Source organism: Durio zibethinus, chromosome 4, assembly GCF_047325235.1.
Source record: "Durio zibethinus cultivar Kanyao isolate XHJ-2024 chromosome 4, ASM4732523v1, whole genome shotgun sequence".
Lineage (NCBI taxonomy): Eukaryota > Viridiplantae > Streptophyta > Magnoliopsida > Malvales > Malvaceae > Durio > Durio zibethinus.
Genome location: NC_143165.1, coordinates 14,913,706 through 14,932,744, shown reverse-complemented (window position 1 = coordinate 14,932,744; position 19,039 = coordinate 14,913,706). Strand labels below are relative to the sequence as shown.

The following is a 19,039-nucleotide window of genomic DNA, read 5'->3' as shown; positions in this document are numbered from 1 at the left end:
GACTAGCAATTTAATCATCATATATATAATTTAAAGTAAGAAAACATTTAAAGAAAGCTAAAAAGAGGCTCGATCATGGTGGGAGAAGTCTTGACCGAACCTCCAACTTGGTTTCAATGGTGGATTTGAATTCTTTTTGTTGCCTGATTCTTTGATTTCAATCACAATTATGGTTTAGTTGGATAAACTTTGAACCGAGATTGAATAAAAAAGAAACTATAAACTTTCAAAAAAATAGAAAACTAATATGAAAATGTTATGAAAAATGTGATGAGAATATAATGAAAATGCAAAAAAAGAAAATTTTTATCTTTCTCTAAGCTTTCTTCAACTTTTTTTTTTCTCTCCTTTTTTCTTATTTTTCTCTAATGTTTTTTCCTTTCATTTTATCTACTTTATTTTTGCATTTCTAGCCCTCTCTTCTTTCTAGTTTTTCACATTATTTCAACCCCCTTATCAAGAAGAAAAAAAATCTTCCAAAATTAAATATTTAGCCTTCAGATTAAAAGTTCATCCAATGGTAAAAAATCTTCCCTTGTTTTCATTTCAAGGAGTCAATTTTCATAATTGGATCAAGATTGAATAAAAAAGAAACTATAAACTTTCAAGAAAATAAAAAACCAATATGAAAATGTTATGAAAAATGTAATGAGAATGTAATGAAAATGCGAGAAAAGAAATTTTCTACCTTTTTCTAAGCTTTTTTCAACTTTTTTTTCTTTCTTTTTTTTCTCTTTTACTTTCATGTTTTTTCCTTTGGTTTTCTCTCCTTTTATTTTTATACTTCCAGCCCTCTTATCTTTTTGGTTTTTCATGTTTTTCCAACTTCATCATGAAGAAGAAAAAAAACCCTTCCAAGATTATATGTTAGCCTTTGGATTAGGAGTTTATCTAAAGGCCAAAAATCCTTTCTTGTTTTCATTTCAAGGAGTCAACTTTCAATATTAGATCCACTTTTCCAAGATGATTTAATGATCTAAGATGCGCACTATCAAAGGTTGGATTTTTATAACCATTAAAACCAAATGAAAAGATCATTTTGCCTTTACCATAAAGTTTTTGATGTTTAGGCCATTTTCTTAGAAATCAATGATCTTTTGTTCATTTTTGGGATTTTAAAGCACCAAAAACTATGAAATATTCTGATATTAATATCTAAAATTTTTTTGTGAAAATTCAACCTTCGAAAGTCAAATTACAAAATTACTCTTAAGAGATATTTTAGTAATTTCACATCTCTTGAAGTACTGTCATGGTTTCCAATGCATAAAAAATCATCAAATAATTTAATGCTATGTTTGTATAAACATTAGTAAAAGAAAGGAAAGTAAAGTAAAGTAAAAGAAAGAAAGATTTTTTAAAGGAAAGGAAATGATATATGTACCTTTGTTTGGATAGTTAAAATTAATAAATGAAAATAAAATAAAAGAATCATAACAACCATTGTTTGGATAAATAATAGAAAGAGAAGGAAATGGTTTATTATATTTTTTTTTTCGATTATAACCTTTGATAATCTTTGTTTTTATTATAATATTTACATGTTTAAGTTTACATATTTCATGTTTTCAATTTTTCTTTATTTCTTCATAAAAATACCCATCGATGAAATTTATGGAATTCATAAAAATAAGAGAAAAAAACTGGAGATAATAAATTTATCGGTAAATGATGTTTTGTATTCTCAATCTAATTTTTAAGTTCAAAATCATACACTTTTAATTTGAAGAAATTAATAAAGATATAATAGCCATTTTGTATTTTAAAAATTTTATTCTTTTCCTTTCCTTTCATTTTCCCCCAATTTGGGGTAATTAAAAAAATGAAAAGAATTGAGGGAAACTAAGGAGAGCTAAGCATTCCTTCATTTCCTTTATTTTTATTTATGTCATATACAAACAAGGGAAAGGATTCTCCATTTTCTTTTGTTTCCTTTCCATTCCTTTCCTTTTTCTCCCCTTACCTTAATCCAAGCATGTTATAAAAGCATGATCTGAAAACTTTTGTCAAAATCGACCTCAAAAAGATCAAATTACGAAATTACTCATAAGGGGTATTTTAGTAATTTTACACCTTTAAGGTACAATCAAGGTTTTCAACATTCTAAAAAACATTAAATAATATGGAATCATGATATGGAGCAATTCGTAAAATTTTGATGTCGAAAAGGTCAAATTACGAAAATATTCCTAAGTATTTTTTTTTTAATTTTACACCTCCTAAGGTAAAATATAAGTTTTTATTGCATAAAAAATACTAAAAAAATTCAATTATGATATGAAAATTTTCACAAAAATCTTACTTCAAGAAAGTTAAATTACAAAAGTATCCCTTAAAATGTATTTTGATAATTTTACCCTTATCGAAGTGTAATCAAGGTTTTCTGTGCTTTAAAATCATAATTTCAATCTTAATCCATATTGGTTTTAATTTGATTTTGAATTTTGAAAGTTGACCCGAGTTCTTTTTGTTTTAACTATGTTTGACTCTATTTGACCAGATTAAATCAGAGTTGACTTTGAGATACTTGGGTCAAATTTATTTCAATTTTGATTTTAGAAACTTGTCAAAATTAAAGAAATATTGGATTTGAACCGAGTTGAATTTTAAGCGCTTCACAAATGGTTAGGATTTTGCTTAGACAAAATTAGGCTTTTACATGTATCATTTTAATTTAAATTCTAATAATGTTAACTTAACTCGCCTATATGGTATCTAACTAGTATAAATTTTTTTATATGCATGCTATTTGTTAAATAAAATTGTTAAATATTTTGTAAAATCCTTCATGTGGATGTCACATGATGAAAATTAATTAACAAATTCTAAACAATTTTTATGATTCAGGTAAAAATTGTAAATATTTTTAATTTATATTGAAAACATGTTGATAGTATGAGTGATGAATATATAACTTAATAATATTTGTCAAACACTACATATATAAGTTGATATAATTAACAAGATTAGAGTTTGAATTAATATGATACATAATTTAAAAGTTCAAGGTGTAAATTATACATTATTTAAAAGTTTAAAGTGCAAATTATATATTTTATTTCTTTTGGTATCAATTTGCATATTTTTTCAAAATTTAAGTACTAAAATTATAATTAAGTTCATTAAAAATATAACGGCAAAAGTCAATGAAATTAATTAAGGTGTAGTAGGAAAATTCAAAACTATCCCATAATATAATGATAAATTTGATCATAATTCCAACTTTTTTTACTTTTTTTTAACTATTTGTCATGTTTCACAAAATTAAAGCAATAAAAAAGTGAAAAGTAAAAATTAGGAATGCCAATCTTACCCATGTTTAATGGGAAATCCCACTTTTTACTCAAATGGGAATAGGGATAGATATTATATATTGTGGGTATGGGGATGGTTATAATTTTAAATTTTTATTGGGTTTAAGGCTTACAACCATGCCAAAAATAACTCTGAAGACTCAACACCCATTTTTGCTAATGAGTCAATGATTCCATTAGCCTTTCTATAAACATGAACTAAATCCACCTGACTTATCCTATTTCTAAACGTATCTATCTCCTCTAATTCTTTCCATTGCATCCATGTTCTTGTCTCCTTCTTTAGCTATAAATTGATCTTCATTTTGGAATCAAATTTTATAATCAATGTATTATCATTATGCCGCAGAGAATCCAAAAACACTTGCAATGTTTTTTTTAATTGCTACCAACTTCACCCATGATGGTTCTTGTGTTCCTAAAAGGGCAAAAAACATACCTTTTATATTACCTAATGCATCTCTAAGCATCCTACCATGACCTGCTTGACTTGGATTACATCTTGCAGCTCCATCAACATTAACTTTCAACACATTACCTCTTGGGCATTCCCACTGAACCCTTTCTCTACCCTGTAACTGTCTTTCCCCAATGACTTGAAACATAGGATTCATCCACCACTTTGCTTCATCTAAATCTTCCTCATCACCCATTGCTTAAATCCAAAACATAGTCCTTAGTTTCACAAGAAACAAAATTTCCTCCACTATCCACTATTTATTATGAAAAATAGTTTCATTTCTTCAAAGCTATATTGACCAAGCTATTGCTCTATATATTGCTAACCATCTTTTTCTAATAATGCCCCCATAGGGAATGCTTGCATATTGATTCAGCATATCTTTTATATTCCCTACTAACACCCATTCCAAACCTTACCACCTAAAAACCAACCCCTATACAACTCAAGAAAATCGACACAATAATACTTCATGATCACAATCCTTCATAAACAACCCACACAATTGACACAAACTCTGATCCTTACCTATGTTCACCCCTTTAGATCTAAGAAAACATTTATGGAATAGATTTCTAAATGGCAAGCCAAAGGAAGTTTTGTACCTTTGGTAGGACTTTAAGCTTCCAAATTGCATTGAACTACCTTTACTGATAATTATGATTTTGTTGACAAACAAGATTTGATTCAAATTGTTTCATCGAAAACTTACTTGTTCGGTTAGCCTCTCAAACCATCCTATCCCCTACGTCAGGTCTAATAACAACTTCCTTGATCATTTCTAGCAAACCTTCGCATAACTCCTTTTCCCAAATAAACAATGGCCTTCTCCAAATGACATTCCACTTTTCTGACTCTATGTCTATAACATCTTTTATCTTAATTTTTTTATCCACCACTAGCATAAACAACCTAAAAAAGTTATCTTTTAGTGGTTTATTCCTAATCCTCTTTTCCCACTAAAATAATACATTAGTCTCATCACTTACAATCCATCCACATCTTCTACTCCTATTAAACAATTTAAACTTTGCTCCTATCTTATATTGATTATATTATGCCATATCATTTACACATTTTTATCTAGATTTTCATTTGGCCCCCAATGAGGAAGGCTTTTACTATACTTCTTCTCTATTAACCTCCTCCATAATTTATCCCTTTTAATCCTATATCTCCACCACCACTTTCTTAATAATGCTAAATTCTTGTTAACAAAATTTGATATCCCTAGTCCTCTGAAAATTCCTGGTTTGCATACTCATTTTACCTTTGCCATCCTCCTTTTATCTTTTTTTTCCCCATAAAAATAATCATTTTAGTTTATCTAGCTTTCTTATTACTCCTTTTGTAGCTCTAACTGCCTTGCTACATCCAGTTCTAATTTACATAATTCTAACTCATCCACCATAGGCCTCTCCCATTCATCCTATTTAAAAGTCTTCTTAAAGTAATCCACCACCACTACTTTTACCAATCTTGGATATGATATCCAATTCTGTTGATTAGTAGTCCACCAATATAATTTCTTATGCCTTCACCTTAATGTTATTAATGAAAATAGGTATTTTTATCCCCTTCCTTAATCCATTCTACCCTGAACTTCTGCCTCTAGATTGATTTTTTATTTCGATGAACTTTTTCTAGTAACTGTGTGATCTCTTCTTCGGATTTAATTTCCCCATCTATTAACTCTCTATCATTCCTTACATTGTCAATATCTTCCAATCTTTTTCCAATGAAATAATTTTCTTCTCAACTATTGCAAACTATTCTCTATTCCATCTTTTAAGAAAGCCTTTTAATCTATCCAACTTCATCCTCATTTTAAATCTTGGTGACCTCTCAATACTATACAACTTTCACTTATCCGCTATTATTTTCTCAAACTCCTTGTTATTCCACCAACAATCTAGAAATTTAAATTACTTAAGACTATAATCCACATTTTCAGATGACAGACTAATCTATGTTTTTTGATAGCCTAACTATCTTTACACTTAATTGTGTTAAAGGAAACTCTTTGAGATTTGTTATTTCAAAGCCTTTTTCTTTTAATTATTATGCCTTTTTTTTAATTTAACATTGGATGAAACAAACATATGATGCATAAATGCATGAATATAAAAGGAAGTGCTTGTTATGTATCCAATATTTGCAAAAGATTTTAAGTCTAAACTTGAACCACCATATCACAACATCACATTACTCAAATTGCAATATTACAACTTTGAGTTTGCCATACTATCATAATATTACAATATTAAAATTTCAAAAGAAGCGCCTTACATGCTTATATTATTCATAAACGCTATCTAGAAATTTGGTCTAACATTGATTGTGTTGTCTTCAGTAAACTTTTTCCCTTGCTTGTTTAGCTTCTTGGTCCATGTCTCTTACTTTAAAACTGACTTCTCTTATCTATTCTACCAGACGAGTAACTTGAAATTCCTTCAGCAGACATTATTCCTTTCAATACTATACTTTATGTTTAAATTAATCTTGTCCCTTTCTAAAACCTTGAATGGCTTCATGTTGATAGTACATTTGTTATTTCAAGTCATGTACAAGATTTTACAATATCTTCTTTTTTTTCACAGACTAACTAAGCTCTTCTTCTTAAACAACAAATGGGATCGGAGCTATTTTACGTTCTTTCTGAATTTTTCAAGCTTTGTGGTCATCAAAGTGACGGATTTATGCTAGCTTTCAAAAATCTTTTCCTTTTCTCTTTCAAGTCTTTAAGATTTTACCTCACTCTTATCAATCTTATTTTTTCATTCATTAATCATATGTTAAAAACTTTTTTTTAAGCTCTTATATTTTTTTTCTTCTTTAAATTTATACTTCATAATTTTCATATCTTTAAGGACCTCTTTATAATAGGCATCTTCTTGATGGCATTGTCTCTTTCCTTTGGGAGCAACTTTGCTTTTGATGCATTGCCTCTTTCATATAAGATATTCGGTGTGGCCTTGTTTGTATACCTCCAACGATCTACTCTTCGAGTTTGCTTCCATTCTTTGATAATCTCTTTCACTTTTCTCAAAAATCCTAGTTCTTTGAAAGAGAAATCTAATTCTTGAAAGCCATGAGTCATCGAAACGAATTGCTCTAATCCCAATTATAAATGAACTATTGTTGGAGTATAGCTTATACCTCTCTATGATCCTAAAAGTGGAACCCATGGCTTGCAACCACACATGTACAACATGGCTTTTTGTGGCATCCATGGAGCTTTCCATAAAACTTAAGTGCTGGTTATATTTTGCAATATTAATACCCACTCTTTTTTAGACTTTGATTTTGGTCACTCAACATGGCAACATTCTTCAATTGGCCTACTTTTATTATTATAAGTAGGATTAAATCTACCCACAAGATGCTAAAGATAACTTTTTGCCAAATGTAAAGTAATTGTGCACAGCTTATAAATTGTCCTCCTCTTTTTTCAACAATGATTCAATGATCTAAAAGTTCCTGCCTATATAAAAAGAGTAGGATTGATTTTATTGTCCACCTGCTTGAAGAAGTCAATCATTAATTAGTTAATGTGCCCCAGGACTTTTAGGAAAATGATCAAGCCATAAATTGCCAAAACCTTCATTCTCATGCCTCGTTCATCCTTTAAGTGTTTGATGATGTAATCATGCAAGATTTTCTATGGGATACAATTACTTTTACCTTTTGTTTAGATATATGTGTTCACATTTTGAGTGGGGACCTCCATCATACAAATAATTTTTTTTTTAGATCTAAGTTTTTGACATTTCTAATAGATTTTATCTAGATTTGAAAGATGCAACCATAGCAATGTAGTATACTTTTTGATCATCGAGGTCACATCTATCTCATTGATTACGAAACATCTATAAGTAGGGTTCTAAAACTAAACTAGAGCTTTTTATCGACTGATTTTTTGTAGGCACCTCAAGGAGTGAAGCAATATGACCAGATTTTTCCTCAAAAACTGTTTTCTTAGGAATTGTTACATAGTGTCAAATCTTGACTAACTCAGAGATGTTATTTTTTTTAAAGTCCCAGTTTGATTTCTTCAAGCAAAATCTTTTGTTTAAATTAAATTTTCCTTTGTACCAGCCAAATTGAGCTTAAATCTTTTCATGCGGTGCTAACTAAGTTACGTTCAATTCTTTTTATGAGGTGTTAGCTAAACTGGGTTTATATTTTTTCATAAGTGCTAGCTAAACTGGGCTTAAACTTTCATTGGATGCTAGCTACGCCAGATTTAAATCTTTCATTAGGTACCAGCTAAGCTGGGCTTAAATCTTAAGTGTCAACTAAACTGGACTTAAATTCTCAAGAATTGACGATCCTTATAAAAAATGAGAGAATGGCAATCCCATTTTGCTTTAAGCTTATAAAGATAGATTTATCACCATATTAGTCTCTTCACACACAGTGGGCTTTAAAGCTGAGAACATAATAATAATGTTTCCAAAGTAAAATTGAAAATCTTTTTACTAATATTGGCACATTGATAAGCACATCCTATATACAGTGTTTATGATGATGCGTGATCATGAAACAAAAGGAAAAAAGAATAAATTAGGGTTAGTAATCATATTAAAATAAATATTTCCTAATGTGTCTTAATTAAGGGTATAATCTACAAAAATTTTATAACTCTATCTAAAGTTAGATTTTTAAGGTTCACTATATGCATAGTTTGGTTTTTTAACAAAGGCTAAAAAGGTTCCCAAATGGGTTCTCACTATTGTCCTTTCTAGACTAGTAAAGCTTCCAATCCTCACCCATAATGAGCTACTGACGAAAATGGTTCAATTTGAGTAAAAGTATTTCGCTAGCCCAAGCAAAGGCATTATAACCTCACAATACTCTACTCCTTCTTAAAAGGGGATAAATCTAAAAGCTCGAGTATAGAGCTTGTGCATGATTGTAAATGTGCACGTATGTAAGGGAATGTAATGATTATTAATAAAAATCAACAATATAATTAACAATAATATAAGACAAATAAAATAACATAATAAAAATAAATGAATCCATCAAATTTTTACCTTTTTTTTTCTTATTTTTATTCTAAATAAGATAAGAAATTAAAATTAAATATCCAAAGACCGTAAAATCAAAGTTTGGATGACACATGTTTAATTTTTGGCATGACTTTCTAGCCTTCTCAGTAGTGTCGTCAAGTTGTCATAATAATTTTTTATCCGAGAGGACTTTATCGCTAAACTTGGTGAAAATATATGGAGTCACCACCAATCTTTTTTATAGGGTGTAATTGGCCATCCAAAAATATCATTTTTTAATAAAAATTTTAAAATTAATTAAGATTTATTAAAAAAAATTTAGGTATGTGAAATCAGGGTTGGATCCAAGAGTACGGTTACGAGTAAGAAAAGTATTAGCACCCTCACATCGTCTGTTCGATGAGTAGTACCAATTAAACATATGTAATATTTTAATCTCGATGATGTGTCATTTTTATATTCAAATTTAATTTCCTACAATTTATTTATGAAAAATATTTTTTGTTATGAAACTAATAATAATAATAATAATAATAATAATAATAATAATAATAATTATTATTATTATTATTATTATTATTATTATTATTATTATTATTATTACTTCATATTCTATAAATTCTCTAATGTTTTGACGAAATTTATAAAAAATCATTATTTAGAAAATATTTCGAGAAGATTGACCATTCATAAAATTCTTGAAATTTTGTCATAAAACATTTTATTTATTTGTTTATTAAAATGATTTTAGAAATATCCCGATTTTTTGGTGAGATCATAAAATTTATTAAACAGATTTTATGATTATCTCGGCTCTTTAGTAAAATCTTAAAAATTTTAAATAAATTTTAGGATCATCTCAACTTTCTAACGAGATCCTAAATAAAATTATTTTTTATTGATAATAATTAAAAGATTTAATTAAAATTAATTTTTATTGAGATTATTTTAATTTTTTGTTATTATTTATGGTTTTTTATTATTTAAATGAATAATTTATTTAGTTAAAGAAATTCTTTTTTTTTTTCGTTTTGGATTATCTCAATTCTTTGGTGAAATCCAAAAATATTTTTTGTAGTAATTAGGAGATTTATTTTAAAAAATACTTTGATTTATTTTTTATTATTTACTATTTTAATATTGTTTAAATAAATCTTTATTCTAGTAAAAATAATTTTATATTATCCTAACTCTATGAAAAAATCCTAAAATTTATTTTTTACTTGCAATAATTAAAGAAAATCAAACTCTTTCAATGCTCTACAAATTACATTTAAAAAAATAACTTAAACAATTCATTAAGTTTTATATTTATTTTTTTATCTTTTTATTATTTTCTAGCAAAAATTATTTTTTAAATTATCTCAACACTTTGATGAAATTTAAATAATATTTTGCTTGCAACAAAATTTTAATTTTTCTTAAATAGTTATTTTTTAAAGGATTTTTTAAAGATTTATGCATATTATTTTTTTATTTTGCCAAATCTACATTTTATTTTAATTTATTTATTTTACTTATTTCCAAAATAATAAATATTAATAATAACATAAAATAATAATAATAATAATAATAATAATAATAATAACAACAACAATATCCAAATATATATATATATAATAAAAATCAAAACAAAATAAATCAAGATCAAAATCAAAACAGAAAATAAAAAGAAAAAGAAAAGGCAAAACCCGCCAATTGAGTCAGGTCACTTGGCAGGTCGTGCGTATATTTTCCATGGGTCGGGCGTGGATCCAAGGCCTCAAAACGATGCTATTTTAAAGCCTATAAATAGGCCTTACTATTTTTTTTTCTTCCATCTCTCTACCCTTTAGAGCTTTTCTCTAAAACTCAAATCTCCTCCACCGGTCGCCATGGCAATCCAGATTTTGGCTAGCCTTTATCGTACCACATTGAAAAATTCGACTGATACCGAAATAATCAAACTCTCCCCAGATTTTGACCTATTTCTCATATTCTAGTGACCACAAAAACCAAACGGTTGTAAAAAAAATTATCTTTTTCAAATTTCAATCAACCTATAAACATTTAAAATATCCCAAAAATTCTTAATAAAACCCCGTTGACCTTCTCAACAACTTTTCTCAAATTAGTTTTATGAAAAGAATCTAGAAATGCCCGGATTAAAACTTATAGTTTTGTTTTTTCTTTTTTTTTGTGGGTTCTTCTATTCACAAAGGACGTGGTCTCTTTTTTTGTTTTTTGTGCTTGTGAATATTTCTTTTTTTCTTGTTGCAAAAACCCTTCGTAGCCCAACCCCTCTATGTTTGTGTTGTTTTTTGCTTATAGAGATTGGCTCTATTTATAGAGCTATTTGATGATCAAATCTCAAGTTGTCTGGGACTTTTGTGAGATTCATTGTGGAGAAAATAAAGATTTGTCCGGTGACTTTTGGTCATCGAATTTTATGCTCCCAAGTTAGGCAGACAAATTTTTGGTACATTAAATGCATTGTGATTTTGTGTATAGGATGAAGAAAAAATGTCAAAGAAGAAAAGAAAAAAAATAAAAAATGTGTCAAAAGAAATGAAAATATAATAATAATAATAATAATAATAATAATAATAATAATAATATATTATTATTATTATTATTATTATTATTATTATTATTATTAAAATGAGAAGAGATCTGACAAATGGTGTCTACACATATGACAATCACTTGTAATCTTAAGCTAACACTCACAAATATTAAGGTCATAAAAGTTATTTTTTGATTAATTTTATATGTTACTATTTTTTTCTAATAATTATTTTTGTCATGGTATCTATTACTAAATTTTTTGTTAAACCATTATTTATATATTTACACATTTATTTGTCACGTGTAAATCATTGTGTTCACATGTGCAGTTTTTGCCATATCATTGTGTCCCCATATCCTAAAAGGGTTTAGGTTGTATGAGAATAAGAATTGATTGATCTATTTATATGCAATAATAGTATAAGAGTTTAGTTAAAATTTTTAAATATTCAATTTTTTTTTTATATTTTAGCTACGAAAATATTAGATTTATGCATAATTAAAATATAATTTATATTAAAAATAATAATATTGTAAATATTTTATTAAATTAACATTATTAAATTAATTTTAATTCAAACATATATATACACGTATCATGTTATAATTAAATATAAAAATAATAATTTAATGTTGAATAAAATTGAAATCAAATAGAATGGTTTAAAAATCTAGTTAAATTAACAAAAACCTATCGCGATTCGTTGTCATCCTACTTTCCCATGAACCAATTTGGAAAAAAATATCAAAATTTAATTGTCCTAAAAAAGAGTTTGGTTGGTGGTGGTAATTAGTTAGAAAAGACCATTTAATGATTCTATGTGAAGAGAGTTATTGAAGAGCCTTTGGAGGGAGAGAAAGTTAGGAGAGGACTTATTCTAAAAACTATGTTTAATATTAATAGCTCTATTAAATGCCAAAGAGCTGCTGTTACGGCACTCATTTAGGCATTTCTCTCCCCCCTTTAATCCCCTCTTATTTCTTCATGGTTTGCTTTTATTTCTCTTTTCTATTCTTTTGGTCAAAGGAGGAATTATCGTTTTTAATTTTTTAAGTTTTAAAATTTGATTTTTAAGTTTTTAACTCTCAATCCCTTATAAAAAATCTTCTTTTTTAAATATTTATTTATATGTTTAATAATTTGCAAATAATAACTATTTTTAATATATGAATATTATTATAGTGTTTCTTTTTATAATAAAAATAAAATTAAAACCCAAAACTACCCTTGGATGAATAACTCAAGAGGGAGCAAACTGAGGGTGTATTTTGTCTTTTGACAATTGAGATAGGGTTAGGTTTTTTTTTTTTTCTCACCATTATCACCCCCGTTCAAAAAAGAAAAAAAAATCTAAATTTTGATATATATTATATCAAAATTCAGATATTATATTTTTAAAAAACATAATTTAGGAAAAGATAACAGTAATAATTACCCTTATTTTTAGATTGAATTATTGAAATAAAGGTTATAGTCTTAAGCTTCTTCCTTAATGTCATTTCATTTTGCATTTTCCACTTTCTCTCTAATTTCTAGGTAAGTTCCTTTTTTAATTATTTTGATTATTTTTTTTAAACTCTGTCATCTGTTATTTCTTCATCTGGGATTTCTCTATTCTTTATTCTTTGTTTATTTAGAAATATTAAATAAACAATATGAAAACATAAACAAACATAATAAAAAAATAAAATAATGAAACAGTGCTTTGCATTTTTCATTTTTAATACTGTACTTTGTCCTCCTTGACGGAAATCAGGAACTAAAAGAGTTTTTTTATTCTTTGATTTGAAAATTCAAGGTCAATGCTTGAATGGGTTTTTTTAAGCAAAGGTGAGATTTTGTTTTGTTTTTTGTTTTTTTTTTTGAAGTTTCAAGCCATGTTATTTTTGTTCAATATTGATGGAAAGGGTACCATGGCATTAGTACCCCGTAGAACCCCACGATGGGTATCTTGTAAAAGTTTAATCCTTTGGCTTGAAAGAGTGTCAGAGATAGAGATGCATTGGTAAAGAGATGCATGCATATATATATATATATATGTAAGTTCCCATTAGATATGAGCATATCTTTAGAATGTCAGGGGCAAAGGTTATAGCCTAATATAGGCCTGTAAACTCTAGGGTCCTGATAAGAAAAAGAGAGAAAAAAAAAAACTTTTTTGAGGTTCTTTGGGGCTTTATTGCTTGGGTAGTCTAAAAGGGTGTCTGCCTTTTAGACTGTAGATCGCATGGAAAAACGCCCTGGAACTTTTGGTGATAGGTTATTTCTTTACTGTGCTGTTCATTCAATCCTTGGTACTCTGAAAGGAAATTCATGGCTGTGACAGCTATGCTGTACCTTTTGCTTTTCTTGGACTTGGAGTCTCTCCATTGTTACTGGGAGTTATTGCATCAACTGAGGTTGTTGATGTTCTCATCAAGGTGCTGCTACGTGCTGGTGTTGGTGTTCCTTTTTTTTTTTTTTCATTGTTATGTTTCAGTTCTGATATTATATTGATATGCCTTGGTGAATATTTAATTATTTAATGAGTTTTATTTATTATTATCTGTTACTGTTGTTAATTGATGCTACTTGTTTACTTCTCTTTCAATATATTCCCTTTCTTTACCTTTTCTTTTGGATTGTCTAGTTCTCTTCACCCTTTGGCTTTCTCCTTGTTTTGCATGAATTTTTTTGTTAGGTGGGTTTTTTTTGCCCTGATTTCATTTCTACTTTTTCTGCATGCTGTTTGTTTTTAGATTTTCAGCTCTTTCCTATGTGCATGTCACTCTTTTTTCACTTGCATTTAAGTCCATAAAGCAGTAAAAAAGACAGTTAATGTTGATTTTTTGGTTGTTTAACAGTGAAGGATTGGTCAAAGGTGGAATATTGAGAAGGAATTGTCTATGGCATCAACTTCTTTCGCCAAGCAGACACTATTGCCTGTCAAAGAACCAGTTTCTAACTATAATCCATATCCCCCACCTCTTGCAAGATATGAAGATGTTGCAGGTAGTCCAAAACTTTTCTTGGCTACTTTGGAGAAGCTCCATGCTACTATGGGAACCAAGTTCATGTAAATTTTCTTCTTTGATCCCTAAATTGTTTTTTTGATATTTTGATTCCCTAAGTTTAGATAGTAGTGTAGTTTTTTTTTTTTTTTTTTTCTCAGGCTTGGTTGACTTCGAAATAACATTTTTATGTCCATATATGTCAACATGCATATGTAATACTTATGCCTGATGCTACTATCCAGATTCTAGATACATTTGTTTCCTGTTATTTATAGTATTACGTTTGTACTATGGTTCTTTTCTCATATTCTTGATTGAGTTCTTAACTTGGTTGTGTTAGAATTGAGATCCATAAATATTTTACAGTATATTATGTTTTCAATTTGTAATTGTTGCATATAGACTATTTGCTCTATTTAGCAGTTACATACTACCATTTATACTTCTGGTTGGAGATTGTCTAACCTATTTGTTAGAATAATGATTGGAAAGATATGGCCTGTTCCATAACTGATGATGATCTTATATTATTCCTCACAAAGTTCTTAGCTGGTCAACTGTGTAATAATTATAGCAATAAAAACAGGTTACTTGAGCACATACATATCCTAGATTTGATTTAGCATCATCCTTGCCTCACAAAGTTCTTAGCTGGACAGCTGTGTAATAATTATCGCAATAAAAGGGTAGTACTTGCTACATTCTTTGAATTGCAATTTAAGTTTATGCTGTTTTTGTGAATCATATGCAAAATTATAGTTAGACACTTAATTTTTCCTGCCTTTTCAGACCTGTATTTGGTTTTATTTGGTTCTTGAATGTGTTCATTGAAATTGATTATAGTAGTGGAGGAAAATTACCTCCATTTGTATATATTTACCATGTATTGTTTTTTTTTACTGTATATATTTCGAGTGGAGGATACTTATTGGCAGTTTTAGGCCAGAAGTTTATCGCTGTGATTTGACGCTGGCATGAACAAAGTGGAACTACGCTTGTGTCTTTGAGTCATAGTGGTAGAATTATCCTTTTTCAATCATATGTTCTGTAATTGTACTTGTCAACCTAAATTTTGAAAATTTCTTTTGTCTCTTCAACTCTGATTTAGGATTCCCATCATAGGAGGAAAGGAGTTAGATTTACACAGACTTTTTGTGGAGGTAACATCTCGTGGTGGCATTGAGAAGGTAAGGTTAAACTTTATACACCTGATTGTCCAAGTTTCTTGCCCCTCAAGTAGTGTCATTGGAAGCCTCACACGGTTAATGAATTCCATATAACGTTCAATGTGGCCATGCACGTTATGCCTGTTTCCATTCATACTTGATATTCTTTCAACAAGCTTGTGGACTTACATTATTCTTTATATGAAATGGCGGACAAATGAGCAGAAATTGCAGAGCTGTCTCTAGATATCTCCTATTTTTATATGTTGTCAGATTTGAAATTGAGGGCCACAAATATGTCTAGTTTAAATTGTACAATCTTCCTTAAGAAATTCTCAGGATACCAGTAGGGACTAGGAACTTGAAATTTATCTCTGGATGAGGAGTTGTGTTTGGATGTCATCCGGTGGCAGAGCATCTATCCTTGATTCTAATCAAGATTCTGCTTGATAACTTTGTTCAGAATGCATGTTGGTGCTGATTATTGTAATTATTTAAACTTGTTTTAGTTAAAAATAGAAAATTTGTAGCTTGTTACTACTATTTGTTCACATCCGGTCCATTCTTTATAAATGTTTAGTCTGGACTGAGTTAAGTTTGTTATAGCCTTATTTAGAAATCATTTGTTAATAGTATCAATGTTATCTATCTTTACATAGAAACCAGTTTAGCCGGAAATGTGCTGGATTGTGTTCTATATAACAGATCGTAATGTGCGGAACATATCATGTGAACCTAATGATTACGTTTAATGATCATTTTGCTCACTTTGATTTGGGGATGTTCTATGTACTCTAATAGTCATTAATCATTTGTTAAATGGAGCTTGCAGATTATACGAGAGCGGAGATGGAAGGAAGTGACTGCTATTTTCAACTTTCCCTCCACTGCTACAAATGCATCTTTTGTGCTGCGAAAGTATTATGTTTCTCTGCTTCATCACTATGAACAAATCTACTTCTTTAAAGCTCATGGGTGGATCCCCGTTTCTTCTGGTAGGCAAATTGAGAACTCAACTCTCCTTGAATAAATTTCAGAGTGTTGCTCCTAATATTATATGATTATTCATTTATGCAGATCCTTTTCGAAACCCACCCATTACGCATATTCCTACCCAAGGGGCGGTGCAGCCAGTCTTAGAAATTCATGCAGCTGCTGTCCAGCAACCAAGAGTAAATCTCACCGAGTCTCCTGCAGGTGCCTTCAAAATTTTCTGTGCTTAATGAGATTGTCTTTATATTTACTCATGTAAAGTTGGTAGCCATTTCCTTTCCTCCACCCTTCTTCTCTTTTGGTCTGCAAACAACCTGCAATCACTCTTTCTGTTCTTTAGTTGACTAAATATATAGTAAACCAATTTTTTTTCAAGAATTTACTTAAATTATTCAAATTTTTAGTCCAATGAATTTTTAAATTTCTTAATTGATTTATTTGAATTAATATATTCGTTCTCTACATGAAATAATTATCTCCTTTGATTCTAGTGATTGGAAATGCCTTCATTGGTTACTTTGTAACAGTTATAGAGAATATCTTGTAGATAATTTGCTTTCCTTTGGGTAGTTTTTGGCTATGTTAAAATTTTATTTGTGCACCAAATATGTTATCAATAATTATTTAAGATTCATACTTCAAAATTGGCTAAAAAAGATTCAAACTTCTAATACTTTGATATCGTTTATATATTTTTATAACTTGGTTTTAACCTTTCTATCACCAGATCTATCTTTGTAAATTTTCATGGTTTGGTGCATTTTAATAATGTGTTTTAGTTGGTACGGCAGTAAGGCCAGCATCAACAGCAGGCGCTCCCGTGATTGGGGTCATTGATGGGAAATTTGAGAGTGGCTATCTTGTTACTGTCACCATTGGCTCAGAGAAGTTAAAAGGTGTCCTTTATCTAGCTCCACAGGATGCAGCACCCCAAGAGCCATTCCAATATAATTTATTTGCCAACAAGAGTGATAACGCTCCTTCTTCATTGGTTGTGCAACGGCGGAGGCGCAGGAAGAAATCTGAGATAAAAAGGAGGGATCCTGCTCATCCGAAACCAAACAGGAGTGGATATAATTTCTTTTTTGCTGAGCAACATGCAAGACTTAAACCACTTCACCCTGGAAAGGACAGAGAAATCAGTAGAATGATTGGTGAATTATGGAACAAGTTAACCGAATTAGAAAAAGCAGTAAGAGCGATACCATATTGTGTAATTCATGAATTGAACATGCCTTGAAACTTTATTTTTCTTTTATGGTCTGTTTTTTAACTTGTAAGTGGTTGCGTGGGCTTTTGTGATTGTTCAGGTTTATCAGGAGAAAGCTCTTAAAGATAAAGAAAGATATAGAATTGAGATGGAGGATTACAGGGAAAGATTAAGGACCGGCCAAGTTATAAGTGATGCACTACCCCTACAGCAACGATTTCCAAAACCGGATGTAGAAATGGCAGAAGCACATATGAAGGTTGAAGAAATTGAAGGTGGTGATTCTCCTCAAACTCCAGAAAATGATAGCAGCTCTGATGGAAGTGATTTTGAAGATGATAAAACTGCATATAAGGATTTAGACATGGAAGAATCTCCCATTGGCGGAGTAGGTGGTGAATCTATGAATATAAATGTAGAGATTCCAGCTGAGCCAGAGATTGAGCTGTCTAAGCTTGAAGAGAATGTTGAAAATAACGAGGTTGGAAAGTTCAATATCGAGGGTGAAGAGAACTTGGGGAATACTTGGTCAGAGACAAACAAAGAACCAATACCAAATGAAGAGCACTAAAATTTGCTAGGGATGAAGTTAGGTTGGGTATCCTTGTGCTCGTTCTGGCTTGCCTGAGGATAGATGCATTTAGAGATGGTAATCCACATCTTTTAGTTTACTTTACTCCACAGTTGCTTTTTTTTTTTTTTTTTGTAAAAATTTAGTCTTACTGTTAGCAGAAGGTTGTCTCTTTAGTTGGGACGAGGGCAGGATTTTTGGGTGGCTTGGGGAAGTTTTGTGGGGAGAATTTTTGCTGCCATTGTTAATTGACATTTTAAGCAACATCCCAACCCCTGCCAAAAAATTCTCTACTAGCATATTGTGCTGTGAGAGGGCTCATGTAGTTGACAAAAAAGTGTAGAAATGCATGAACAAAAATTCTCTACTTAATGCATACATTTAGATATCTGTATTTCATGTTTTTGAATTCGAGCCGGGTTTGTGTCATTACTGATCCGCAATGTGAATTTTCAGGTTCATCTTTGGTTATATATATATATACATATGCTTATGGAGGATCGCAACAGCAATTTTTTATTTTTTCCGATGTCTCTTTTCATTTTTTATTCTTTAGTTTCTGTTATGTTTTACTTAGCAAGTTATGACATAAAATATCAGTAGTTTTTTATGTGCAATTTATTTTAAATTGATGAAAAAAAGCACGAGTGACGAGCTTTTTTTTTTTTTTTTTTGGGACGGGGGGTTTGGCAAAAAAAAAAAAAAAGAAGCAAAAACAACTTTTCGTTTCAAAAACCAAAGTCAGGTGGTGGGTCTAATTCTTCATTAA

General features: G+C 29.5%; 1 protein-coding gene across 1 annotated transcript; it reads left to right on the top strand.

Moving 5' to 3' along the window:
- Positions 1-14,186: 14,186 nt before the first annotated feature.
- On the top strand, positions 14,187-18,676 carry LOC111288396 (high mobility group B protein 15-like). Its single transcript, XM_089760351.1, has 6 exons — positions 14,187-14,392; positions 15,439-15,517; positions 16,329-16,491; positions 16,574-16,693; positions 17,281-17,681; positions 17,800-18,676. Exons 1-6 carry the CDS (start codon positions 14,223-14,225, stop codon positions 18,268-18,270), a joined length of 1,404 nt encoding a protein of 467 aa, XP_089616477.1. The 5' UTR covers positions 14,187-14,222; the 3' UTR covers positions 18,271-18,676.
- Positions 18,677-19,039: the final 363 nt, after the last annotated feature.